This window comes from Venturia canescens, chromosome 9 (assembly GCF_019457755.1).
Source record: "Venturia canescens isolate UGA chromosome 9, ASM1945775v1, whole genome shotgun sequence".
In the NCBI taxonomy this organism is placed as follows: Eukaryota; Metazoa; Arthropoda; class Insecta; order Hymenoptera; family Ichneumonidae; genus Venturia; species Venturia canescens.
Window position 1 is genome coordinate 8,449,993 of NC_057429.1, and position 26,199 is coordinate 8,476,191.

Below are 26,199 nucleotides of genomic sequence, written 5' to 3' on the forward strand. Positions count from 1 at the left end.
CTTTGGATTTTTCCAAGATAAAAAATCAAGGGGATCGAAGGCTGCACAAATGTGACTTTAGTAAGATGTTCATGGTGTAAAAAGTCACTTCGTTTCAAACATTTCTTCGAATAACTAAATTTGATTCCGTTCGTAAATAAATCAAATAGTTGATTTCGAACGTTAATTTTTGAACAGAAGCGTATATTGGAGGATATTTAGTTAGGAAGCATTTACTTACGCAACTTTTTATTTATTAAGTCATGAAATCCGAAATTATTCCTAACATTTAGATTATACTTAGTTCGTATTCAAAGTCTAATATAACAGTTTACCCATTAGATTTATAAGAAAATTACATTAGAGCTGTTGTGTAGAGAAACATGTCCATTGAAATTGTGGAAAAAAATTTTTCAATAGTTATATTTGAAGAAAAAGGAAAAAAATTTTTTTTCGTTAACGAAAAAAAAAATTTAATCCAAGGAAAAAACTGATTGAAATAAAAAAAATTGGCTAAAGTATACTTGGCGAGTTTGTGGTTATGATTGATACATTGTAATAAGAATTATATGAACAAACACTCGCCAAGTACTTTAGCCAATTCTCATTTTTTTCAATTTTTTTTCTTTCAATCAAATTTTTTTCTTTTCGATCAATTTTTTTTTTTTTTCATAATTATTTTTAACTCTTATTTTTATCGGATTTTTTTTTGTGTAGTTTCAATACTTTCAATTAATTAAAAAAGTATTCATTCAAGGTTAATAAGTTTATTGTATTTAAGGGTGAATGATACAAAAGTCGAAATAATTAGAAATTGATCAAATTTGGTGATAATGTTCTTCAACATCAAGTGCGAAAACACAAATTTTTTCAAAATTTTCTTCTGTTTAGTTATCAAGTAATTACGCATTAAAGCAGATTTCTTATGCCCGCAATGTATACCTATATATATATGGAAACGCTATGCTTATACACGTGAACTTTAGTGATCAATTACTCGATAACTGTACAGAAGAAAAATCTTAAAAAATTTGTATTGTCAAATTTGGCACTAAAGAATATGTTCACCAAATTTTATAAAATTCTGATCATTTTGAATTTTTTTATGTTTTTAGCATGGTTTAGCATGGCAACATTGTATCGCCTGTGCAATATATCCTTAACTATAATATACTGATGCTTTTCGTGTAATGCTCCAACAGAGCAAAATGTAAGTTTCGATTTTCACCGCACACATGCAACGATGTTGCACCACTATATCGGCTGGAAAGGCGTAGTTTCGAGAGGCGGCGGCGAGAGGTGATGGTGCTGCTTGGTGCTGGGGCGGCTGGCTGGCTGGGTGCTGGGTCCTGAACGTATCACTGTATCAGTCGTTCAGTCGGTGCGGTGGCAGTGTGCAGCGTGTGTCCATTGCGGATTTTGTGCGGAGTAACCGGAGTGACTGACAGTGGGGTGATTTGTTTTCGTTTGGACGTATTGAGGTTATATTCGCGTAAAAAAACGAGATTGGTGACAGACGAAAATGGGATACAGAGGTTTGAAATGCGGTACATTCCTGACGTTCTTCGTCGTACTTGTAGCGATTTATTACAGAAAAACAGACGACGACTTACAGAATCGTTTAACGTCGATATTGAACGGACTTGAGAAACTCGAAACTAAACATACGATATCGGTTAAGCCCAAGGTTGCCCTTGGTTACGGTGCTTGCACCGATGTATATATCGACGCTAAATACTTGTTGCATTATTCTCCAAATATTGGACAACCGGAGCATTTTAATGAGATTAAGACTGAAAAAGAACTCTTGAAGAGTTTTGCATATTATTTCCGACACGGAGCCGCCGCCGAGTAAGTCATCCGATACTTTTCATTGATATGCAAAGAAAACTTCCTCACGGACATGACTTGACGTTTATTTCGTTAATTTCCATTCTTAGGCGATATATGACGAATGAAACATTATTCGATGAACTCGTAGCAAAAGCAAGATCATTCCCATCGTCTTATTCGTCCATTGGCGGCAATGCCCCTATCATGGCTCTTAGATTCGCCAAAGAAGGATGTGATGTTGTTATCGCTTCCAAAATGACTAAATCATTGCGTCAAATGATTCCTGAGTCTATAAGAGTCGTTGGAGGTGAAGTAGATCATGACGATATCCATCTTATTTTGGAATATAAGCACGGAGAAGTTTGGGGGCCTTATACAAGCACCAGGGCCAATAGGTACCATTTTTTTTTCAATATTTCAACATTACCATCTTTCAAAATGTGCTATCAATTTTTTATTCAAGCATAAAAATTCGTTTTTTGCAGATATATACTTCACAATGACCATAATAATCCAACATTGAGCTCGCTGGAAGTTTTTGATACAGAGTTGTTAGATTTCCAACCAGACTTGTTTGTAGTTAGCGGACTGCAAATGATGGACAATTATCCATTCCCAGAAGGTAGATAAAAACAATAATCGGTATTAATATACCAAGTGCATTTGGACATGGTAAAATGAATGGATTTGCAGGTATTCGTCGAAGCCGATTAGCCCAGGTGCAAAATCAAATGAGAAGTCAGCCGTTAACAACGAGAATACATTTTGAAATGGCCTCGATTGCACAGGAAGGCTTACTTTTCGATTTACGAGACTTCGTAATTCCATATGCCGATAGTTTGGGTATGAATGAACAAGAGATTGTTAATTTATACAATTCCATGTTTTATGGAAACATTTCACTTGTTGCCGACGCGACCCCGAGAGTTGCCGAAATATTGGATTACATGAGAGTACTCTACAAGTTAATTAGAACCAGGAGTTCTTCATTGAAAGATTCAAGAGAATTGACAAGAATACATGTCCATACACTGGCCTATCAAGCAATAATGACTGTGAAAAAATCATCGTGGAAAAATATGATGGCTGCTGCAGCGAAAGCTTCGTTAACTGCTCATCGTCACGTGTGCGGAACGAATAACGTAATAGTCGAGTCACTAATCAATGCATGATCACCCCAAGTGAAAGTAACGTTATGCAATATTTTTTACTCGTCTGATTTCTGGTTTTCAGGTTGACCTTCGTAAAGCTACGCTTATAATGGATGACAGTTTCTCAACATCGATAAATTCCGGCACTCGAATACCGCTAAACAGTGAAAAACCGGTATCTTGCTGGGATGAATTAATCAACATTCAGAACGATAAGATAAGCGTCGAAGTTTGCGTAGCACCAGTTTTAGTTTGCACCGAAGCGAGTCAGACTGCTGGTGGTGGGGACAACATCTCGAGTGCTGGGCTTGTTTTGCAAATATAAAACGAAAAGAAAATAAACATATCGGCCTAACGATTTTTTGCTAGATTTGCGGTTGCGATTTTCGCATTCAAACACCGTTCTACTCATAGATGAAAGTAAGCCTTGCAAAACTTGCATTTCTTCCACATAACGAAACAAAATCATTCCAAAATTGGATGCCTCATCCGCCAAAAGTGCACGATGACACTCAACAAAATCGATGAATTTATTAGAATTTCGTTTTTTCAAATAATTTTTATTTGGCTGAAAATGTTAAATCACGAAGTCTATTTATTTGTAAGTACGTTATTCGGGATAACCGTGAAGAATTGTCATTTTTCGTGTATAAGTGACGAAAAATGTTACAGAACTTAATTATTTGTTATTGAGTGACGAGGATAAATTTTATCAATGTAAACGTGTTTGATAGACGTTCAATAGCGCCACTTACGTGCCATACGAAAATATAAATATTGACAGACGATACGACTGACGAATCGTAAATAAAAAAAAAAAAAATCACATCGCGGAAAGACGTGTCTGTTACAGAGATCGGTTGATGTTGTAATGTGATATGATTTAATTATAAGCCCACCAAGCTTCAATCCATGTACATGTTTTTCAGAGAGTTTAAATTGGTTTTTTAAAGTTGCTCGATGACAAAGAAACTCTCGATCTTTGCTGACTTAATGATAAGTCGGAGAATTTAAGTCACACTCGCGTTCATTCCTACGCTACACTTTTACTGCCTAATTAATCGATCAAGCTCGTAAATATAGTGAATGAAAAGAACAATACTCGATCTTTTTATAACTCATTAAATTATTAAAAAAAAACAATGATAATTCATGCAAAATGGCTCGGCAGAATTATTGTAAAAATCATTATGGTTTTGCATGTTTTTTTGAAGCGTATGACGCCCTGTTACTTAACTATCACCGATGCAAAGCATCATTGAAGTCAATATATATATATATTGAAAAGACGAACGAAAAAAATATAGGACGACGGCTCAATGCTGATATCATCGATTTTTCATTCGGTTTTAATAAAGTTTATGATATACATGACTGTTAAGAAGACGATATTTCATTTTTCGTATCCCCATTATCGATTTTGATGTCCGTATGTAATTAACAGTTTTTGTTTATCTTGACAGACACAGCATAGCGATCAAAGTATATTTTTCATGAATTTCGTTGGAGCATTCAACAAAATATAGGAGAACGAAAAACTCCGTGACGTTTGCGTAGTTTTATTTATACTCTTATCCAGGGACATGTTTTTACTTGGTTCTCAATTGTTAAAAATAAAAGATGTTAATGACACTGGAATAAGAAAAAAATCATTGTAGCAGTTAGGAATGTCCGTCGCGGTGTTTCGATGCGAGGCGAAATCATCGAGCAATGAATAGTAACATTTCAATCGTATGAGTAACATTTTGCTTTCATTCTTTTTCCTGAATCATTAACGTTCGATCAATTAAAACTCATCGCTGTAACGCGTAAGAAGTATAATATTCCACAAACAAACTTTTCTGTCAGTGACGAAGCCAAGGACACTTTGATATACTTTTGAAAAAAGGCTCAAATAATTTTTTTTCCGACTGACAATAACCACTCTCTGTTCCGTGGTCCCAGCCCCCCCCCCTCTCCCCCCTTCCGCAGATACTGTTGGGAAAGAAAACTAAATGTAATAATGCAAAGTGATTAAAATATCGTGTCGCCTTCGTCGATGCCGAGCATTCGTAAATCATCGGGTCCGGGCTGTGCCTCGGTATCGGTATCTGCTTGTGTTATTTCGGGTGGTGGAATATCCATGTATTCCGGGCCGTAACCAACGCAACCGAGGATACTGTACATGGAGGCGTACATAAGATTGTTATCGGGCAATATCGTGGCTTGATTCGACAACGTTTTCGTTTCGGGTGTCTCCTCTTTTGGGAATATTATATTGAGAGCTTCTTGAAGATCGTCCGGCAAGGGCATGCTGGGATCGGGTCGTTTTTCTGCCGGTTCGGGAATATCAGCAATGTCCGTAGTCGTATCAACGGTCGGGGTAATCGGCGGTGGTGGATTACCGTGAGCCTGGGCATAAGAAGCGGCGGCTGCTGCGAGAGCCGCACCGTCATGTGGCGTCACGTAAGAAGAATGGGTATGCGTTGGTGGCCTTACTGTAAATTTAGCAGTAGCTGCTGGAACAAATGGAGGAGGAGGAGCTGTGGCGATGAAAGGCGGAGGCCGGTTCGGGGTGAAAACTGGTTGCGTCGGAATTTGAGGTGGAATTTGTGGTAAAATTTGAGGTAGAGGTGCTTGAGGAACGACAGGCGATTGGAAAGGGGGTGGAGGTCTGTTGATAGCCGGTGGGGGAGGATGAGGCGGTAAAGATGGTAATTCAATCGGAGGAGTAGGCTCCGTGTTTTTCTGTTGCTGTTGCTTCTGCTGCTCAATCACCGGCTCTTCTATGATCGTTTCCTCGGATTGGTCTTCGATATCCATATCGACAACTTGTTGACTCGGAAGCGGAGCTTGCACCGAGTTCTTCACGTCGTTATGGAGCGTCGGAGGCGGAGGAGCTACGAGAATCTTGATGGGAGCTGGTACTACTTTGACTGGAATGCTGTTGTTGAGATTGACGGGTGTCGCGAGCTTGGTAATGTGAACAACCCCAGGAGGATTTATTATATCGCTTGGTACTTTTGGCGTGTCCTCGAATTTACTCTGTTGATAAGGAAGCGGTGCTATATCGGCTTTCTCAATCTTTGGCTCTTCATTTTTCTTCTTGAACAATGGTAAACGTCCGATAAAAGGTAGCTTACCCTTTGTCGGTGGTGGAGCAGTTTTTTTCGATTGCGAGCTATTTCCCTTCTTCAATTTTGTGGCTGATTCGTTCGTCTTCTTCTCAAATTTTGACTCGTCGTTCGACGAATTATTGTCCTCTCGTCTGCCGCTGTCTTTACTACTGCTATACTTGTCGTAAGATCGCTTCGGGCTCTCTCGCCAATTTTTTTCACGACGCGGTGAATCGTTGGAATATCTACTTTTTCGTCGATCGTCGTAATAATCGTCTCGATCGCGGTCTCTCTCACGGTCTCGATCCCTTCCGCTGCCTCCTCTCCTCCTTTCATATCGATCCGATCTTTCGTACTTATCGTCGCGGCGATCGTATTTCCGATCTCGCTCGTCCTTGTAACGATCGCTCCGGTCACTTCCTCGCTCTCGCGGCTCTTCCTCTTTTTCCGGAGATATCGTTGTTTTTGTTTCCGGAGGCTTCACCGACATATTCACTTGCTGTTTTGTCCAGAATCCCATGTGTGGTTTCGGCATCTCTTCTGGTTTCGGTATGTCGACAGATTTGCTCACTGTTCCCGCCGTTTGTTGAGGTGGTTGCGACTTTTCCTCGTCTTTTTTTATCCAGAAGGGTTTCGGTGGTTCCTTTGGACCCCAAGCATCTAAACCTTCTACTAATTTTTTGTTGGAATTCGTTTTGATTTCCTCTTTCGGTGTCGGGGGCGGGGATATTACAAGTTTTTCCACACTCTGCTTTCTGCTATTGCTGTTTTTCATCTCTTCCTCCTGTTTTGCCTTGAGCTTTTCTCTGATCGAATTCAACAACTGTCTGTCATCGTTTTCAGGCGGTGGCATTTCCGGAGTCGCTGGTGTCTTAATCTGTGCCACCTGAGCCCAATTCCCCTTCAATTTAATCCCTTGATAATCAATTTCCTCGTTCAATATTGCTTGCGTCGAAGCTTTCATCTTGTTTCTCATTGCGACGCGAATACTCTTCGATATATCATGATCAGAGTCTGATTCGGTGTTCTCAGTATCGCTCGTCGAATCACTCGCGCTGCTACGATTTTTTCGCTTCTTTGACTTTTTCTTGTTCTTTTTCCATTTCTTCGATTTCTTTGACTTCGCTGGAGGTGCTACAGCTGCGGCTGCGGCTGCCGCTGCCGCTGCAGCAGCTGCTGCTGCTTCTTCATCTTTTTGTTTATGAAGTTCTAGCTGCAACTGTTTGCGTCTCTCCTCCGAGAATGCCCTCTCACGATCAGCCATCCAATCGGTTTCCCAATGAGGATTTTGCTCTACGAAATGCTAGAAATGAGAAAAAATTTCAAATTTAAGCAATTCACCCCATTGAATATTGATCGACGATTGCCATACAAATTATAATCATATTTCATATTTGCGGACGAGCTATTTAACCGGTTGGCTGGTATTGTATCATATTTACATTAGGCTGGTCGTTGTTATTTCAGGTCAAAATTTGTTTTACCCTTTCCGCTCCCTAAATCGGTTCGAAATACATAAAAAGTAATGCTGTAATTTTTGTAGATTTTTAAAACAATGCTTAACCCTCGATCACGGGGGTTGAAGTTTTCCATTTTCATAATTTTTTTCTCAAAAAGTTTCAACTTAACAATAAAATTTTATATATAACAAAAAATGTTTAGAATCATTCACAGAATACGTGTGAGTTTTTTTCAGAATTTTTGGAATTTTTCAAAAAATTGTCATATTTGAAAAATGCAAAGATAGCTAGAAAATTTTTGAAAAGAATCACACGTATTCTTTAGATGATTCTCAGTACTTTTTGTTTCTAACATTTTTTTGTTAACTTGATCATTTTCGAGAAAAAAAATCATGAAAATTTGCATCATGCTATTTTGCAAAAACCACCGTCTTGGAAAAACTCAGAGAGAAAAAAATGTTTATAACCAGTGTTCTGAAAAGGTCAGACATTAAGAACACCTTTGCTGGCGATAATATGGTTATTTAAATGCAGCAACAATAACGAAAATCGATTTGAAAGAAAAAAAAACGTGAAAAATTCTTGACTTTTTAATTAAAAACGCCAATATAATTTTGCGTATTGATGGGTTAGTATGGTGATGCTATACAACATTTTGAGGGTAGGAGCTTTGGAAATTTTTCCCGTGTAGCAACATGCTTGTAAAGTAATTTCTGAAAATTTCAAGATTTCCCAAACATATTTAGGCACACAGTAAAATTGTGACCACAAACGCAGGAAAATCCCATATATTTTAAACGGAAAACTTCAACACCCGTGGTCGAGGGTTAAGCATTGTTTTAAAAATCTAAAAAAATTACAGCATTACTTTTTAAGTATTTCGAACCGATTTAGGGGGCGGAAAGGGTAAAATAAATTTTGACCCCAAATAACGACCACCACCCTAGTGTACATATTAAAATAACGTTATTAATTTTTAACCGATTTCGATAAAAATTTGTATACAAAGGTTTTTTGAGTCGCTAATTCCATTTCTGAACTTAATTTTTACCTTGCTACACTTGAAAGGGGTGAAAATCGAGAGTTGAGCGTGAAATTGTTAGATTTTCCAATGAAAAGTGTTTGCTATATTACATAAAAAATGTATGTTTGTTAGGGCACCAGACTCTTTTATCGAAATAAAACAAATTCGCTATTTGTTAAGTTGTGAATACCAAGAGTGGACTTTTTAGATTTTTCACTTGCAAGTTCTTATGTCATATGACATGAAATTTTCACAACTCGAATTTTTCACCCCTTCTAGGGGTAGCTAAGTGAAAACTAAGTTTGAAAATGGAATGAGCAACCTCGGAAACCACCAGAAACAAATTTTCATGTATTTCGATAACTTATTGGCTCGTACCAGTTTTGGCACGAAAACTGAAAAAAGTTTACCAGTTGACCAATTAATCGATTCTATAGTTTATGATAAATTTCCAAAATTGATTTTTCTAACGGAGAGGCTTTTGATATCTATTTTACATTCCTAATTCATTATCTATTGTGAGTTTTAATGACAGAAATACTTACGGCAAAATTTTCCGAGTGTTTTCTCGACTTCAGATGCAGACTCGCGCAATGAAGATCGCCGATCCAAGAGTTGCAGAGTTTGCAGTACCATGAAGTCGCCGCACTGAAGAATTGTAAACCTATAACAAGAATGATTGAAGATCAGACAAAACCGTGGCTTCGTAAACGTTTGAAGAATTCGGTAAGTTCATAAAGAATGACCTTGTGCTCTGCCGCGACACACTCAAGTCACTGAAAACAAAGATAGTAATGTTAAATGACGTTTTTCATAACATATTGCTTTCTCCCATTCGCTCTCTCTCTCTCTTTCAGTCTCTTTCTCTCGATATTACGCATTGCGTTACGCACGAATTCCTCGCGAAGATGACTCCTGGAATAGAGGACGATTCGGAAGGAATTTATTTTTATTGAATGACAATTCAACTTGCAACGTACAATTATTAATTACATAACATATTCACAAGATAATTAGTTTAGCATAATTGATCAAACATTTGTATCGCATTTCTCGTTTGAATATACTGCATTTGGCTGATAGTCGATAATTTTTTAAATAAAAATCATTCAACGCTTCTTGTTTCATCGTAAGATTATCCCGGTGTTAGTATACTCTCGAATGGCGTCTCTGCTCAGCCGATATTTTGTTCGTCTTTCTTCAAAGTTTTCATCGCGTACACCATCCATAGTTCTTCGTTCAAGGAAGAAACTGTAGCTCGACGACCAGACAATTACGACATATTGTACATTTCATATTTTCCATCAACATGGAAAAAATAACGATATGTAATACTAAATTGTACACTGTTTGATGGAACACGACGAATCTTGGCGGAATTTGAATTCTACCAATTCAGGGAATGTCATTCACTATCTTGCACAAGATAAACACGTTGTAATTTCACACATCGTGATATTTCAATAATTTTTTTTTTCACATCAGTTGATTCACCACCGCTCATTTAAGGGGGAACGAGATAAATGGTGTGTTTCGTTGTCATCCTGATTCTCAGTAGTTGTGCACCTAAATTGCGTTAGATGGAAAAAATAGGCAGAGCAAAATTTCTCGCACTCGCAACCTTACGAACCCGCTTAGAAAAAATCCAATCTTTCTTTCTTCAATATTCGATCAAGGATCTTCGATATTTTCATTCGGAATATATTGCTGGAAAAATTTTTGGCTGCTACAGCGGGAGATCCATTAGTCTGATTCTACGACAATTAGGTGGATTAGAAAAATAAATAAATGCTCTATTTCGCGTTGAATAAATCGCTTTGTCTCATATTTTGCAAGCGTTCGTGATGACTAATAGCAATCCCACCGAGCAGCTGGAAAATTTGTCAGGTAACTTTCATCGGCGCTGGCCGGAAGTTCTTCAATACATACCCGGACGACACACATATGTGTCGGTGCAAAAGCTACGGAATTGTATACTAATTAGTAAAAATCCATTGAAATATAATTGTACCTTTTATCGGTGTTCGTTTGGTCGGTAGTCCTGGATACTCGGGCACGTGTTTTTCAGCTTCCTCGCCATTCCTCTCATGCCATGGCATATCTACGATCTTGCGTTCCTATTCGCGAATTCGAAGACACAGTCATAACACTGATCAATAGCTACCAAGACATTGAGGACATTCATAATGATGGGAAGATCACGAAAATTGGTTCCTTGTGTAAAAAATATTGTAATCTAATTGACTAGATTTCATGACTTGAACAAATCTCTACGAGGACTTTGAATTCAGAGAAATAAGTATAAGTATATAGGTATAATAATTTTGAAACCAGCTAACGCGCATAATGTATGTCTTCGTTTCATATGTCTGATGTGAGACAATTGGAGTAAATGGAACTTATATGTCGTATTACGTAACTCACCAAGCAAGCAGTTTTGTGTTCGTTAGTGTGCAGATGATTCAAGTATTCCTTCGCTGTTTTCGGAAAGATATCGCAAATTTTACACCAATGCATTTCGGGATCATAGTGGACGAAATTATACATAGGTTTGGCATCTTCGAACGATTTTCTCTCTCTATCGATTTTCGCCTCTTTCTCGGAATCGGATGATTTTGTTGGAGATTCCGACTTGCCTTTCGGGAACTCTTCTTTCGGACTTTTGACACGTTTCACCGTGGATTCAGATTTAAATTTAATCCGCAGATCATCGACGGTTACTTTATCTCCAATTATGCCCGTAAGCATGTCAATAACATTGTGAATCGTCTTCATTTTATTTTGTATCTCGATCTGCAAGCAATGAGATTGTTTTATATTTTCGTTTCTCGCTGTGAATCAACAAATAATAAAATCGGGTAAATGTCAAAATAGCGACCCCACTGTTTTAACCGAGAGGGGGTAAGAGCAAAAGATATCGAGAGCTCCCCCTCCCGCTTCAAGACCATCCCGATAATAAATAGTGACGATTAGCTTCTCCCTCATTTTCATTTTATAATTAAGGAACCATTTTTCAAGGTTATGCGGATTGAAGTTCCGCATTAGGAAACCGTCATCTAGTTCGTTGTGTATTCTTCTAGGGCAAGTTTATTTGTGTGTTCTATTTTTTAAAAAAGGATCCTAAATCTTGAATAAACAAACAAATGAATTCGCCATGCAAACGAAAAAAAAACGAAGAGAAAGAAAAATAAGTATAAATTACGTTACATCGCGCTGGATGTATTCAAACGTTGATGACGAGTTTCCTTCCTTCCAGCGGCTGAACACACATTTTCAAATATGGGATAATAGATACTATTCAATTACCTGTAACTTTTGATTTTCCTTGATAATACGATTATTCTCTCGTCCACCTTCTTTTCCAATCTCGTCGCATTGTTGACGTAAAGTTTCCAGTTCTCGTTGCAGGATTGTCGATTTCTTGACGTATTCCTCGCGTTGTTTAGCCAGCGTTGCTTTTTGTTGTTTAGCTTCGGCTGCGATAGCTGTCCATAATTATTATTTCAATGTACGTCCGACTTGTGATAGTCAGTTTTGATGGTTTAACTAACAAGTCTCTTCTTACCTTCTTTCTTAGCATCTTCCGGTCGCGAGGAAACTACAGGCAATCCAGTCGAGCTACTTTCAACGTTTCTTCCAGTATGTTGTGGAGTTATAGTTGGTAAAGGTGGTGCTGTTTGTTGATTGTTGTATGGAACTTGTCCTGACGACCAGTTCGGCGGTGGATAATCCTGAGAAAAATGAAAATTGCCGCTAATTTTTTTCGTTCTTTCATATACATGCTACGCCATTTGTTTCCGATGTCCCCTTACCTTTTCCCTCGTCCACAAATGGGACATCGAGCACATGTTTACACGTTCTAGCCGGTCACTCGGCACTCCCATTCACAGAATATATAAATCGCGCGCTTTTTCTTTCATTTTAGAAATGTGTATACTTACATTGTTTTTAAGAGACAAAACAACGGTCTCAAAACGGCGATAGCGTAACATTTTTTTTTTATCAATATGATCAAAATTTCATAGATCAAAGTACGCTCAGCAATTGCTTTATCAATGTTTTAGTAAGCCGATTAAAAAATCAAGAGGCAGGACTTCACATTGACACTCCCTTAACGATGATACAACGAACATAATGCGCAAAAATTTGGTAATATATTGTTTTCTATTTGATAGACGATGATTGAAAAAAACAATCCAACTTACGCTTCGATAACCAGTGGGCGGCGGTTGTTGATAGGTGTAATCATATCCTTGGTTGTACGGGTAAGTGTAATTATTGTAAGCCGGATTGTAGGCTGGAATTGGTGGTGGCGGTTGACTGGTGTTTGGTGGCAGCGGGGCCTGTAACAGGAATATTTATTCACTAGCTGAACTATAATGTAAAATTTTCTTTTCCACCAGTCGAGTAGTTTTTCAAACAATCACAAAACTGTATCATTTGGGATAAATAAAAATTTCATTCAATTACTTTCTAGAATAACAGATTTCTAGTTCATATTTTTTCAAAACTAAGATCTTAAAATATGTTCCAACTTCCTAATATTTTAAATTCTGAATTTGCTTTTCCATTGTCCATTTATTTTTCATTAAATAAATCATTTTTATAATGTTTCAGGAAGTATTCAATTTTTTTGGTCACTATTTTTATCATAATTTTTCAATTTTCACTACAATAAATTGTGAGAAAAAAAAATTTATGCTACGCAGATAGTTGATCAATTTCAACTCAATCGGTACCCAAAATGATTCAACTTCAGTCAGTTTATTCGCGTATGACATTTATATCATTGCAGTACAATGTCTATGTTGGAATATGAGTCCTACCAAAGTTTTTTGACTCTGGTGAAATTTTTTTATAGGCAGTTTTGTTACCTGGTATTGATTATGGACCGGAGGAGCATATCCGGTAGGAGTAGCACTAGCAGGAGGTGCCGGAGGTTGATTTGGCTGAGAAACTTGTTGTTTCCAATCCTGAGATCGGCTGGACTCTTTTCTTCTTCTTTCTCTGGAACCGGATCTTCTGTCACGAGATCTCGATCTTCTATATCTGGATCGCCGGGGTGAAGGAGATCTATCATATTTTCTAGATCGCCTTCTATGCGGAGAAGAATCCTCAGAATCGACACTAGGGCTTCGGGGCCCCTTGCGTCTTGATTCAGACTCCATCGTTTGTGTTATGACTGTTCAAGTACTGATTCCTGCGAAGAGAAAATTTAAAGATTTGACAAGTGATTTATCACGAAGTGACAGAAAGTGAATGCGAGTCGATGGTCGAAGAGTTTTTCACACCGCGACCAAGGCCGAATAAGAATCTTCCCTAACAATACTGACATGCGAAATAGCAAAAAAATTTCGACCGTACAACAGAGAAACATTGTCATTTGCCAAAAATCTCGAAATCGAATGAGAAACTACGATAATATGAGGATCGAGGAATTGCGGCCATTACGGATATATGTAATGGAATAAACCGTCCGGCCGAGTAGAATCTTTTATGCGGTCTAACGCCGCTAAAATAACTATCCGCTCGCTCAATTGTTAGCCACCCTCCCGACCGATCCCTCGTTCCGAACGATCGACATATGTCCATCAAATAACATTGGATCAAATCAGAACTCAGTATTACGTGTTTAGTTAATAAATCAAATCTATTCAATATTTATTTACCGAAAATTCAACTCGAAGAAACCGATGGTGAAATGCGTGTTAAACTATTAAAACATGCCCGACGGAACATTGAATAATTGACTGTACAATAGACGACGATTTGGAATTTGTATGGGACTCAGTGCTCTAGCGAACAAACCAAGAACTATAGTTACTTCGACTAGAAAAAACCGAACGTCGGTACTTGGTCCCGCGTTTTTATCGTTACCTTGCTCGTCCCCACGCTCGAGCGTTTCATTTTGGAAATTCAAATGTTACTTCATATGTGACCGATATATCTTCTTTTAGATCAATTTCAAAAAAGGCAAAACACACTTTTTGTTTTATGTAAACCGCTTTATTTAAAAAATTATTTAATTACCGACCTAGCCAGTAAATTTCTTTTTGCCGATCGAGGTTACAAGAGGATGGATCAGTCAGTATATCGCAACCGTGAGTGCGAGAGAGATAGCTGCAAATTTCGAAATCGAAATTCTTTGACACAGTTTGACAGATTAAAAAAAGGTTCTGTCAGTCGATTTTTGCCATCGTTCTGCGTAGGCTGACAGAGCCTTTTTTTAATCGGTTAAACCGTGTCAGAGAATTTCAATTTCAAAAATTCCAAGTGAGGTTAGTCGACTGATCCATACTCTTAAATTGCTGGCAAAAAGCGGGAGACTATACGTTTACACGGCGCTCGCTTAATCTGGTTTAGTTATATTAATATAGATATACAAAATACACATCCATTGATATGTATATAAATATACCCGTTTGTATACAAAACCGGAATAAAAGCACCGTGTAGTAAACGTAGTTTACTACAGTGAAATTAGTCTAAACCGCGTGCTTCTGCCACGCTTCTGCCCACGACAATTCTGCCTGCAGTTTGAAGTAGCCTACTTTCCTTCCCTATAGGTGCGTAATATACTTTCATTCGACGTACGGTCAGTACGGCACGTGTCAAAGGCTACGAGCATTGTTACTTTATTCAAAAAATGTATCGCAATACGTAAACATAATTGCGATCTCGTAAGACTAAGCAGTTGAAATGTGTGATTCTACTCCTTCAGTTTATTAAATCCTTTATGTACCTGGAAAATGCTGGGATCGATAAAGCACGTTCGTTCGATTCGTCTGCAAGTGCGCAGATTCACATAATTTTGATCTCGCTTGGAAATCATTTTTTTTTTCTTATCTTATTATGAATTCACAGAATTCAGAGATTCTCCTTAAGATGATGGATCAGTCGGTAATCACACCTCGAATTTTTGAAATTAAAACTCTTTGACATCGTTCGTCCGATTAAAATAATAAAAATGTCATCGTACGCAGCACGATCGCAAAAATTCGATGACATTTTTATTTTTTCGATCAGACGAACGATGTGGAAAAATTTCCTTTTCAAAATTTGCAGCTATCTCTGTCGCACTCACGGTTGTGATTACCGACTGATCCATCATCTTAAAATAACTTGAAACGAGAAAAAAATCAACTTCTCGCTATACTCTGCTACGCGATGACATAGTGCTCGTTTCGTTCGATTTTATTCGAGATTCAATCTCAAATAAAAATTAAATGAGTGGAATTGTTTCTACTGGTTCTTTCTGCCGTTATAAAAACTCGTGAAATTTATGGATTTTCGGGTCTCCCTCGTATCTCCCCCTCGGGACTTTTCGTTTTGTCAAATCGTGTGTTCTGACAAAGCGACGATCGGAGATAAAAATTTTGATTTGAGGCTCGATTATTTATTTTTTCTCAGTATCCTTGTAAAAGATAAAAAAACGGTTCGCTCGAATGGAGCATTGATACGCAGCGCTCCGAGTCTAAAGAGATCCGTGAGTGAATTTTTCCAAGAGTTCGAGAGTCCATTGTGGTTGATCGCGAGAGGACAAGTGTCCAGCTTCCCTGACGAGGACTTCGCGAAGGTTGCCGGCTTTTTTTATGTAACCGGCGAGATCGCCGTCGGTGACACGCCAGAATTCCCTCTTAGCGGTTTTGAATTCCTCGGCTCCGGACCATGACAATTTTTGAAGGTAATTTTGGACCGAGGAGTAACAGCAAACGACGTCGAGATGGCCGGTGTAGATGAGGACTCGATAGTGCTCGAGGAGAGCAGCGACGAGGTCAGCCTGGGACTGGGTAACGTCGTTCTTAAGGCGGTTCGATACTTTTTCGGCAAAAGGTACGAAAGAATTGTTGCCGACGTGGAGAGCGCGACGTATCTCGGGACGTTCGACCCAGCCGAAGGCGGCTTCGAGCCTCACCGGGTCGTTGATCTCGAGGATGTTGAACGCGGCGTTATACCCGGTTAAATTCTTGAAAAGAGAGCCCTCGCCTTCGACCAGTTTTGCGACGACGTCGTACGCCGCGGCGTGTTGATGCTGGAGGATCAGGTCCCTGCCTTGCTTCTCGAGCTCCAGGAATTGCTTCCTGCCGTTCGCGTCGATGAGGCCAATCTCGTAGAGATAATCCCCGTAGATTAGCTGGTTTACCGGGTCCGTGTAACCGTTCGCGATCGCCATTCCCTTCAAATTAATCTTTTTCTCCTTCTCCGCATCCCCGTTGTACAAATGGATCGCGTAGGTGGCCGCTGGTACGAATTTACCGGCGTACGACTCGCCGGTTACGAAAAAATCGTTGGAACGGAGCGCAGGAAACAGCTGGAAAAATTGAACCATCGCGATTCGCAGCTCCTCTCCTATCTGGATCTGCGTCGTCGGCAATGCTGCCTCGTCCTCCGTGAAACTGTACCCCGAACCGACCGGGTTGTCGATGTAAATCACGTTGTGCTTGTTCGTCCAAGACTCTCGACGGCTCACCAACCTCTCACCCGTTTCCACCGAGAAAGGACCATTTTGCTCGAACAAACTGAACATCGACGTCACTCCGGGACCGCCCTCGAGGAACAACACCACCGGAGCACTCGCTGAATTATCCTGCAAACATTTTTACATTTTATTTTATCACTCAGTCATCGAATTTTCCATTTTCTTCTGTTTTTTAAATTTCTACAACATTCGGTGGATTCCCACTCACGAAATTTCAATATCAAATGATAAATTCAATGAAAATTAAAAAAATCTCAATCCAACAATTCCCAGGCCGCTGGTGGATAAATGGAAAAAAAATCTTTTACCTTAGCCGGGAAATACCAGAAGAACAAGTTCGAATTGAAGGTCTTATTAACGGTGAAGTAGCCAGCGTAGCTTTTGACGTTGAGCATCAATCGACGATCCACTTCGGCTTGCCTCCTCGCGGAGTCGACCTGGCCAGCCTCCAAAAGGTGCGTGAGGTAAAGTGGTTCTCCAGGGTCCGAGTTATTGTGCCCGCCTCCCCTGGAGCGTGTTCTTCTCGCATAAGAATAAGCAACGTTGCCGAGGAAGCTTACGAGAACGATGAGAATGAAAAGCGCATCGAGGTCTTTTCGAAAATTCATATTTTTCCGAATTTTTTAATTATTTTTTTTTCAATCACTGCTAACCGCGATTCTAAGATGCGCTTACAACGCCAATTTATTTGTCTTTGATCCACTGTTCCATCTTCTCAGGCTTATAAAGAAAGCGGAAATGTGTGTCGCCAGAGAGAGGGAGGAAGAGAGAAGTTGGGAGATAGAGCAAGAGGTCGCCGGGGGGTATAAATCACTCGCTATCGTATTAATAACTCGTTGCTCATCAACGCGAACGAAGCTATGAGAGAACGCAACCGCGGTCACGAATGTAATTCAGAGCGTAGAATCGCGGATCGGAATTTCCTCATACGTTTTTTACTCGAAACATTTCCTCGGAATTCCCCAGCTGTGCATTTTTTCAAGAAAATCTTTAAATACTCGTTTGCACATCACTGTTTTCGTCGGTATTCGGAAAAAACATTTGAATACATTAGGAAACGAAAATTCAAGGCTTAAACTCATTTTCCAAGAAAGTTTCATTACGAATGCTAATTAAAATTCCTCGTTTTTTTCAAGCTGTTAAATTCCTCCGGCTCGTTATCGCTCTTTCGCTATTTAAATAGAAAGCATCATTCAAACGGATCGCTGCACACACAAAAGGTTTTTTTGGATAAAATAAGGAAAAATATCTGCGGACAAGCTTTTAAAAATGGCTATTAAAGTCGAACAGAAAAAATTTCGCGTTGAAATACTGACGTGGTGGTTGGAATAAAAGATTAACGGAATGTGAGAAATTTTTGAAGAATTTTCTACTTTTCCGCGAACATCGGGCTTCGATGGAGTTTAGGCGATTGAATCGAAGCAAATAATCGTGAAAAAAACGAGTAAAATCAAGGTTCGATGAGGGATTTTTGATTGCATAATATTTAAGAAGAAAATTTGAGCACATTATTTGGACTCTTCGATAACGAGTAGAATGAAAAAGTTTTTCGAGAGTGAAGAGTTTTCAAGGGCTGCGAAACGAAGTTTTCAAGAACACGATGGTTTTGTCTTCGAGGACGTTAATTTCTAAAGGGATCCGTGAGTGAATTTTTCCAGGAGTTCATTCAAGAGTCTATTGGGGTTGATCGAGGGAGGACAACTGTCCAGCATTCCGGACGAGGACCTCGCGGAGTTTGTCAGCTTTTTTTATGTAACCGGCGAGTTCGCCGCTGGCGACGCGCCACAATTGTCTCTTGGAGGTTTTCAATTCCTCGGCTCCGGACCAGGACAATTTTTGGAGGTAATTTTGAATGAAGGAGTAAGAACAGACGATGCCGAGGTCGCCGGCGTAGATGAGGATGCTCCAGTGCTCGAGTAGAGCGACGTTCGTTGTCGGTATTGAGAATGTTGTAGTAAGAGTTGTAACCGGTCAAATTTGTCAAAAGAGAATTTTTGCTCTTGACCATTTTGGGGCCGGGTTGAAATTCCGAACGGTGAGAAATCAGAAGGCTCAAAAGTCCGAAAATCTCGCTAGTGCGGTATATCTATATATTTCGAGTCCCAGCTAGATTTTCGGACTTTTGAGCCTTCTGATTTCTCACCGTTCGGAACTTCAACCCGGCCCCACCATTTTCGCGATGACCTCGTAAGCCGCGGAGTGTTGCTGCTGGAGGATCAAGTCCCTGCCTTGCTTCTCAAGTTCCAGGAATTGCTCCCTGCTGTGCGCGTCGACGAGACCAACCTCGTAGATAACGTATTTGCCAGCGTAAGACTCGCCGGTCACGAAGATATCATTGGAGCGGAGCGCTGGAAACAGCTGAAAAACTGAACCATGGCGTTTCACAGATCGTCCCCGATCTGGATCTCCGTCCCAATACATTAAACTGTAACCGGTCCCGACCGGGTTGCCAATGTAAATCACGTTGTACTTGTTCGTTTAGGACTCGGATCATAACTTCAGACTCCCCTTCTGAGATCCCAGCGAAAATGGACCGTTTTGGAAAAACAAACTGAAGAGAGAAGTCACGCCTGGTCCACCCTCGAGGTACAACACTACCGGAACATTCGCTGCATTCTCCTGCAAAAATTTTCAATTTTATTCGTTAAAAAAAAAAAATTTTCCTCAGTGCAATCGTTCGAGTGGGAAATTTTTATTGATTTTTCGATAAATTTTTGGCACACCAAATTAAAACACCTTTTGATCCAACTACCTTCAGACTTGTCCCAAAAAATATTCAAACATTTTCAGTAATGATTTCTATTCATGAACGAATTGGGAACAACTGCCATTGACGTCGACTGGCGTTTCACTTCGTTTTGAACGTTTAAAAAAATGTGGTAAAATCAATCGAATAAATGTCCTCAAACGTCTCAGGTGTGCGATTGAGGGAAAAATTCCCACAAATATTATCTTTTCTGCAAAACATTCAAAATTCAATCTATTTTGTGCGTTATTGAAGTGACTTCTTGGGTCAAGGATTTACCTCGAAGGTAAATGAACCAATTCCTGATAATGAACAGTACATTTGCATCTCTGACGTCAGCCTAATTCAAGTAGACATTAAAATTTTTTTGTTTTTGTACAGCGAGGCCATTTGGACAAAAAATTTTTCAGAGAATTTCAAATAACAAAATAGAAGCTTACAGCTTTTAAAATCGCGAATAAAAAAAAGGCTCAAAAATGTTTTTACCTGAGCAGGAAAATACCAAGAAAACAAATTCGAATTGCAAAGTGGATTGACCATGAAATAACCGGTGTAGCTCTCAACCCCGAGCATCTCCGGATGATTTACTTTCGCTTCTTCTTTCACAGTCTCAGCCAGTTCAGTTTCGAGGAAGGGCGTAAGATAAAGTGATTCTCCAGCGCCCAGGTTGTCTTGGTTCCCTCCAAGGAGTTTCCATCTCTAATAAAAATCGGAGTAGCTCGCAGCATTCTCGGAAGTGACAACGAGACCGACGAGCAGCACTTGCGCAGCATATTATTTCTTAGGAAATTTATTTTCTTTTCTTCCTCGTCTTTTAACTTTTAATTTTTTTAGCAGCTCGTTCCGCAATTACCCTCTTAGAGCGAGAATCCGGATGATTCGTTCATCCATCTCCACCGACTTATAAACCTCGCCAAAGTCTTTATTGACGATCTCATTCGGTGAGAAGGTGATCGAAGGGTGAACATAACACAACATTGATAACTCACCGCTTATCAGCTTCCCGAATCGAATGGAACCTAGAAATATTATAAATATACATTAATCAACATAATTAATTATATAATACAACATAATTTCGATCTCATTTCCCTAAGTGATTCTCCAATGTAAATTCGTTAATTTTCAATGGAATGAACACGGTTTCAGTTCCGTTGGAAAACACCTATGCAAACAATTGAATAAAAATTTTGATGAAATTTTCGGAGTTTAGTCTTGAAATGCTGGTTTTTTCCTTTTTTTTCTTCATTTTAACTAGAGCCAATACTTTATCAGCCGTAAAATTCCATCGGATTCTTATCATTTGCTATGAATTTGAAGAACAAATAAGATTTCAGTGAATCGACGTAATATGGAGAAAAAAAAGACGAAACAATGTTGAACCCCTACCTGGGAGGCGCAGCCCTCACAGGGGGGATAATGAGATGACTTTTAATGAAATTTATGATCACGCTCGCTCGCATTTGACAATCTTAAATAAATAATAACGAAAATTGCTTCGATGATAAAAATATTATCGTATCGCATGCGCGAATCTTCGATCTTGACGATTTAATCGTTTATTATTCTTCAAGTCAGAATATGAGATAAGATTAAAGTGGGAATTGTTTGTTTTTGAAATGAAAAAATTCTAAGTAAGAAATTACTCTGTTTATTTAATATTCAAACAGCCTCTAATTACAATATAATTATCACTTGGCTCCACTGTCATGGATTGAGGTATTTGCAGAATTTAACACCCTTGAGATAAGAATATTAAGACTAATTAAGAGAATTTCGAGTTGAAAGATTTTTTGATACTGAAACAGCATGCAAAAAATCTTAATTAATTTAGTCATCGGCGAGGGATTATGAAAAATGATATTCGGGGAAAAACTCATTGGAAAAATGGATTGAAAAGATGATAAAAAAGTAGGAACGCAACACTTTTTTTTTTTCATTTTGTCCAATGAGTTTGTTCATCTTCTAAAAGTTCTGATAACGTGAAAAGTTTTGAGAAAAATGCAACGAAACAACACGAAAATTTAATCTCACTTCTGAGCTCTTGATAACAGAAGGAAAATCGAGTATTTGAAAAAATCGTGAAATTCTTTTCATGTTACGAAGATATAAGCTCGGAATGTTTGTCGTACTAATGCGGGTTCGATTGTGGCTAAATTTATTAAGATTTTTGGCAATTGCTGTTTTGAGATTCTGGTCAAAACTCCAGTTCACAACGGGACGAAAACGAGCGAAGTTATAGAGCAGGAATCCACTTTTTCGAACTTTTGTTTCGTTCTATGGACATTTCGTGGCCAAATCTTCAACAAATAAAATTCGAGCGTTTGCTATTCCGTTCGTTATGAAAAAACAAAGAGAATTGTCTATAATTAAAGCTCGTTATTTGAAACGCGAACTTTTCAGACTGAAGATAAAATTTGAGTCATTTTCGACCCTGTTGTGATGTTCACGTTCCGAAAAATCGATCGTAGGAGTCCCGAGTGAGGGTTGCAAAATGTAAAGAATGTAAAAAAAGAAATGTAAAAGAAAATGTAAAAAAAGGGGGAAATTGTTAGAAAGTTTTGCCATAAGTAAATCTTGTGATGAGATCAAGGGCCCATTGGGGTTGATCAGAAGGCACCATGTGACCGGCGTTCCTGACCAGAACTTCCGTCAGGTTTTCAACCGTTTTTGAGTATCCGGCCAAAGCACCTTCGACGTGCCACTGTTTTCTTGGAGTTTTGCGATACTGTTCAGCGCCGGACCAAGTCAAGTTGTACAAATAGTTTTCGGTCAGTGGATAAGCAACGATGATGTCCAGTTGTCCATTATATACAAGGACTTTGTAATGTTTGAGTAGTTCAACAACGGCACTGGCTTGGGAGCGAGTGATATCATTTTTGAGAAAAGTCTCAACTTTCTGGGCCTCAACGTCGAAAGAGCAATTTCCGACATGGATCGCGCGCCTGACATCGACTCGCTGAATCCATTCGGCCATAGAATTCATGTCCTGGTTGTCGTCGGTATGTAAATAATTGAAGTAAAAATTGAAGCCAGTTAAATTTTTGAAGAGAGAAGGCGAGGCGTTGAGATCTTCGTCTATGAGCTTGTTGAAGACCTCGAAAGCCTCGTCGTATTTGTGCCCGTTTATCAGATCTTTGCCTTGCTTTTCCATGGTGTGGAATTGAGTCCTGCCATTGAAATCTATCAGACCCAACTGATACAAATAATCACCGTAAAGCAGCTGATTCACAGGATCGGTCAGTCCGTTTCCCATTGCCAAACCTTTCAGGTTTATTTTGATTTTCGCAGTAGGATTGAGCTGATGGATTGTCAGCGAAAGGGCTGGAACGTATTTACCGGCATAAGACTCTCCTGTCACAAAGAAATTGTTTTTTTGCAGCTCTGGGAAGAGCTGGAAAAACTGAATCAACGCAGTATGTAAATCCAGACCCACTTGAGTCTCGTTCGTCGCATAACCTGCATCATTCTCTGTGAAACTGTAACCTGTTCCCACTGGATTGTCTATGTAAATCAAATTGTGATGAGCGCTCCACGAATACTTTCTCAGCTGGAGGGTTTTGTTGCTCGATACAAAAAATGGTCCGTTCTCCGTGAAGAGACCAAAGAGAGACGAGGCTCCCGGACCACCCTGGAGCCACAGGACAACGGGAGCTTGTTTCGGATTTACCTGGAAGAGAATTTAAACGTTACACCATAGCAAAATGCAAGCATTTTGATTGAAAATTTGATGCTCTATAAAATTAGATGTATTTTGACTGTTCGGATCTCTGACAGCTCGTTGGCAAAAGAAGTTGTTCCCTTCAGCTCAATTGATTTCGTAGGAAGAAACTTCATTAAAACTTTACCAAACACTTGAACTTGGATGTCAGTTGCAATCTTGTAATGAGGCACAATCAATTTGTAAAAAAGTATAAAAAATTTTAAAAAATGAGGAAATCCGTACCTGTGCAGGAAAAAACCAGAAAAACATGTTGGAGTTGAATTGTTTATTGACTGTGAGGTATCCGGCATAGCTATTGACATCTTTCATTTCTTCGTGTTGGACGGTTGCTTGTTTTCTCGCATCCTGGATATTTCCCTTTTCTATTAAGGGAGTGAGAAACAGAGGGTTTCCTGCATCTTTTGCGTCTTTTTTACTCAAAGGAAAGCTCTTTAACTTGGGATAAACGTTGGTGAAAGCTTCCGAGTTTTGACAAATAATCACGAAACTCACAAGTACGAAAATGAACATAAATTTTGGTTGGAAATTCATTTTTCCAGTGGGTCTTTGTGTATGGAAAAACCACGACTGCGATCGTTTATTGCCTGATCTAACGCAATACTGCGTCGTTTAATATTCTTACGAACAAAAATTAGAGACGCGACCTCTCGAATCCGCGATAAAAGAGGGCAATGGTTCGAGGCAAAACTTTTTTTTCAACAATCACATTACTTTTTATCGCTATGACTACTGGACGATGACCGATGACACCGATGACAAGCGAAAAAAATGTAAACACACTTGGGTGTGTTGGCTGTGTTTTCGCAAAATTGAGGTTAGGGCAACTGCCGACTCAAGGCGGTCGTGTATATCCTGGTGTATATGTTAAAAGGTATTAAAATATAGCCCATACAAAGTTATACCAGACACCAATTTGTTTGTGTCTGGGGTTTGTTGACCGATTTATTGTTGAACCGGAATTAAAAATACACCCAGGAATAAAACGATAAAAATCATAAGACCGACTAATAAAACGTCGACATAAAAACATAAGACAAAAGAACTAGACTTCTTATAACTAGAAGGTCCAAAATTAAAAAAATTGTTTTACTAGGAAGTTGGGTTCCTGAAGGGCTGAACTTCTTATGGCCGTTTTCTCCGACGCGGTTCAAATTTAGTTCAATTTTTTCCATATAGTTTCGAAATAGGATGAACCGAGTTTAAACTTAGATTAACGTTGGAGAAAACGGGCATTACAGTGGGAAGTTTCGAGAATAACCGTTTATGGCCGTTTTCTCCGACGCGGTTCAAACTCAGTTCAATTTTTTTCATAATTTCATATAGTTTCGAGATAGGATGAACTGAGTTTAAACTCAGATTAACGTTGGAGAAAACGGCCATTAATAGATTAACATTCGCGCATTTTATATTCACAAATGAAAGGTTAAGATTATCAGAACTCGGAAAATGCGAAACCTTGATAGATCAAAACTTCGAGAAGACATTATCTCAAAAGGTCAAATTTTTCAAACGCGTCGGGCCTATTTGTTATCTGATGCCCGTCTTCTCCAACATTAATCTGAGTTTAAACTCGGTTTATCCTATCTCGAAACTATTGGCAGCGGACCAAAATACGTAGAGTTTGATGGGTCTGGTTCTAGTTACTGACCATTTTTTTTTGTGTGCCGGTGTAATAAACGATGGAAATTATGAAGGACATATGACCATTAGTGAAAAACTAGAAGATTTACGATGGTGGAGAATAAATAGCCAAATTGGGGTGAATCCAATAAGCACTTTGGAATACAAAATCGAAATTTTTTCTGACGCCTCTTTAACAGGTTGGGGCGCTCACTGCGAGGGGCAATCAATAAATGCCTGGTGGGATAATAAAATTAAAAACAGCATATTAAGGAGTTTCGGTATAGAAGTCTACATATTAAGAAATTGATGAAATTTGGTGATAATGTTCTTCAACATCAAGTGCGAAAACACAATTTTTTTCAAAATTTTCTTCTACCTAGTTATCGAGTAATTGCGCATTAAAGCAGATTTCTTATGCCCGGAATGTATACCTATATATATGGAAACGCTATGCTTATACACGTGAACTTTAGTGATCAATTACTCGATAACTGTGTAGAAGAAAAATCTTAAAAAATTTGTGTTGTCAAATTTGTCACTAAAGAATATGTTCACCAAATTTTATAAAATTCTGAACTTTTTGAAATTTTTTGTTTTTAGCATGGTTTAGCATGGCAACATTGTATGGCGATCATTGTATCACCTGCACCGAAACTCCTTAACTACTTAGAACTTTTGGCCGCTTTATTCGCTCTTAAAAGTTTTGCCTGTAATTGTGAAATACTTTTGAGAATTGATAATGCCACAGCAAGAGCTTACGTGAATAAGACCGGAGGAGTCCAGTTTCCAATTCTGAGCGAGCTAGCACGTCAAATATGGTCATGGTTTGAATAAAATGTTATGTATGCTGACTTAGCTTCAAGAATTACAAATGTTGACACGGAATGGGAATTATCTAAAGAAGTTTTTGACGAAATAAATAAATAATTTGGATCCTTTACTATTGATCTTTTTGCTGCAGATGCAACAAAAAAGGTATTTTGTTCTAGATTTCCCAATCCAAATGTATTTCGAATAGATGCATTCGCAGTTTCGCGGAAAAAAAGAAAAACTATACGCATTTTCTTCATTTGCACTAATTTTAC

The 26,199-nt window shown here is 38.8% G+C and overlaps 4 protein-coding genes and 1 long non-coding RNA gene across 6 annotated transcripts; 2 read left to right on the top strand and 3 right to left on the bottom strand.

The window, feature by feature from the left end:
* The first annotated feature begins 1,317 nt into the window (after positions 1-1,317).
* On the top strand, positions 1,318-4,344 carry LOC122415657 (ADP-dependent glucokinase). The gene is made up of 5 exons (XM_043427976.1): positions 1,318-1,830; positions 1,920-2,207; positions 2,298-2,434; positions 2,506-2,954; positions 3,046-4,344. The coding sequence occupies exons 1-5, from the start codon at positions 1,502-1,504 to the stop codon at positions 3,286-3,288; spliced, it is 1,446 nt and encodes a 481-aa protein (XP_043283911.1). The 5' UTR covers positions 1,318-1,501; the 3' UTR covers positions 3,289-4,344.
* On the bottom strand, positions 4,292-15,535 carry LOC122415656 (zinc finger matrin-type protein CG9776-like). 2 transcript variants are annotated; one of them, XM_043427974.1, is made up of 9 exons: positions 14,212-15,535; positions 13,417-13,742; positions 12,748-12,885; positions 12,108-12,273; positions 11,849-12,027; positions 10,967-11,335; positions 10,554-10,659; positions 9,088-9,206; positions 4,292-7,361 (listed from the first exon to the last, which is right to left on the bottom strand). In XM_043427974.1, the coding sequence occupies exons 2-9, from the start codon at positions 13,708-13,710 to the stop codon at positions 4,977-4,979; spliced, it is 3,756 nt and encodes a 1,251-aa protein (XP_043283909.1). In that variant the 5' UTR covers positions 13,711-13,742; positions 14,212-15,535; the 3' UTR covers positions 4,292-4,976. The 2 variants fall into 2 exon arrangements, with proteins under 2 accessions (XP_043283909.1, XP_043283910.1); XM_043427975.1 differs by lacking the exons at positions 13,417-13,742; positions 14,212-15,535 and having other exon boundaries at positions 12,355-12,753.
* A 381-nt stretch (positions 15,536-15,916) lies between these two features.
* Positions 15,917-17,760, bottom strand: LOC122415599 (venom serine carboxypeptidase-like). The gene is made up of 2 exons (XM_043427861.1): positions 17,330-17,760; positions 15,917-17,129 (listed from the first exon to the last, which is right to left on the bottom strand). Exons 1-2 carry the CDS (start codon positions 17,627-17,629, stop codon positions 16,017-16,019), a joined length of 1,413 nt encoding a protein of 470 aa, XP_043283796.1. The 5' UTR covers positions 17,630-17,760; the 3' UTR covers positions 15,917-16,016.
* A 978-nt stretch (positions 17,761-18,738) lies between these two features.
* On the top strand, positions 18,739-20,966 carry LOC122415601 (uncharacterized). The gene is made up of 2 exons (XR_006261947.1): positions 18,739-18,863; positions 19,263-20,966. It is a non-coding gene; the product is annotated as an uncharacterized lncRNA (long non-coding RNA).
* A 436-nt stretch (positions 20,967-21,402) lies between these two features.
* On the bottom strand, positions 21,403-24,519 carry LOC122415598 (venom serine carboxypeptidase). The gene is made up of 2 exons (XM_043427860.1): positions 23,714-24,519; positions 21,403-23,437 (listed from the first exon to the last, which is right to left on the bottom strand). The coding sequence occupies exons 1-2, from the start codon at positions 24,020-24,022 to the stop codon at positions 22,319-22,321; spliced, it is 1,428 nt and encodes a 475-aa protein (XP_043283795.1). The 5' UTR covers positions 24,023-24,519; the 3' UTR covers positions 21,403-22,318.
* Positions 24,520-26,199: the final 1,680 nt, after the last annotated feature.

Coding starts and splice junctions, on each gene's coding strand:
- LOC122415598 (XM_043427860.1), bottom strand. CDS start 24,022: ATGAATTTCCAACCAAAATTTATGTTCATTTTCGTACTTGTGAGTTTC. Junction 23,438..23,713: donor TCTGGTTTTTTCCTGCACAG/GTACGGATTTCC, acceptor ATTCTCTTCCAG/GTAAATCCGAAACAAGCTCC.
- LOC122415657 (XM_043427976.1), top strand. CDS start 1,502: ATGGGATACAGAGGTTTGAAATGCGGTACATTCCTGACGTTCTTCGTC. Junction 2,435..2,505: donor CAATTATCCATTCCCAGAAG/GTAGATAAAAAC, acceptor ATGGATTTGCAG/GTATTCGTCGAAGCCGATTA. Junction 2,955..3,045: donor ACGTGTGCGGAACGAATAAC/GTAATAGTCGAG, acceptor TCTGGTTTTCAG/GTTGACCTTCGTAAAGCTAC.
- LOC122415599 (XM_043427861.1), bottom strand. CDS start 17,629: ATGAATTTTCGAAAAGACCTCGATGCGCTTTTCATTCTCATCGTTCTC. Junction 17,130..17,329: donor TCTGGTATTTCCCGGCTAAG/GTAAAAGATTTT, acceptor AAATGTTTGCAG/GATAATTCAGCGAGTGCTCC.
- LOC122415656 (XM_043427974.1), bottom strand. CDS start 13,710: ATGGAGTCTGAATCAAGACGCAAGGGGCCCCGAAGCCCTAGTGTCGAT. Junction 12,274..12,747: donor CGCCCACTGGTTATCGAAGC/GTAAGTTGGATT, acceptor CATTTTTCTCAG/GATTATCCACCGCCGAACTG. Junction 12,028..12,107: donor GGAAGATGCTAAGAAAGAAG/GTAAGAAGAGAC, acceptor AATTATGGACAG/CTATCGCAGCCGAAGCTAAA.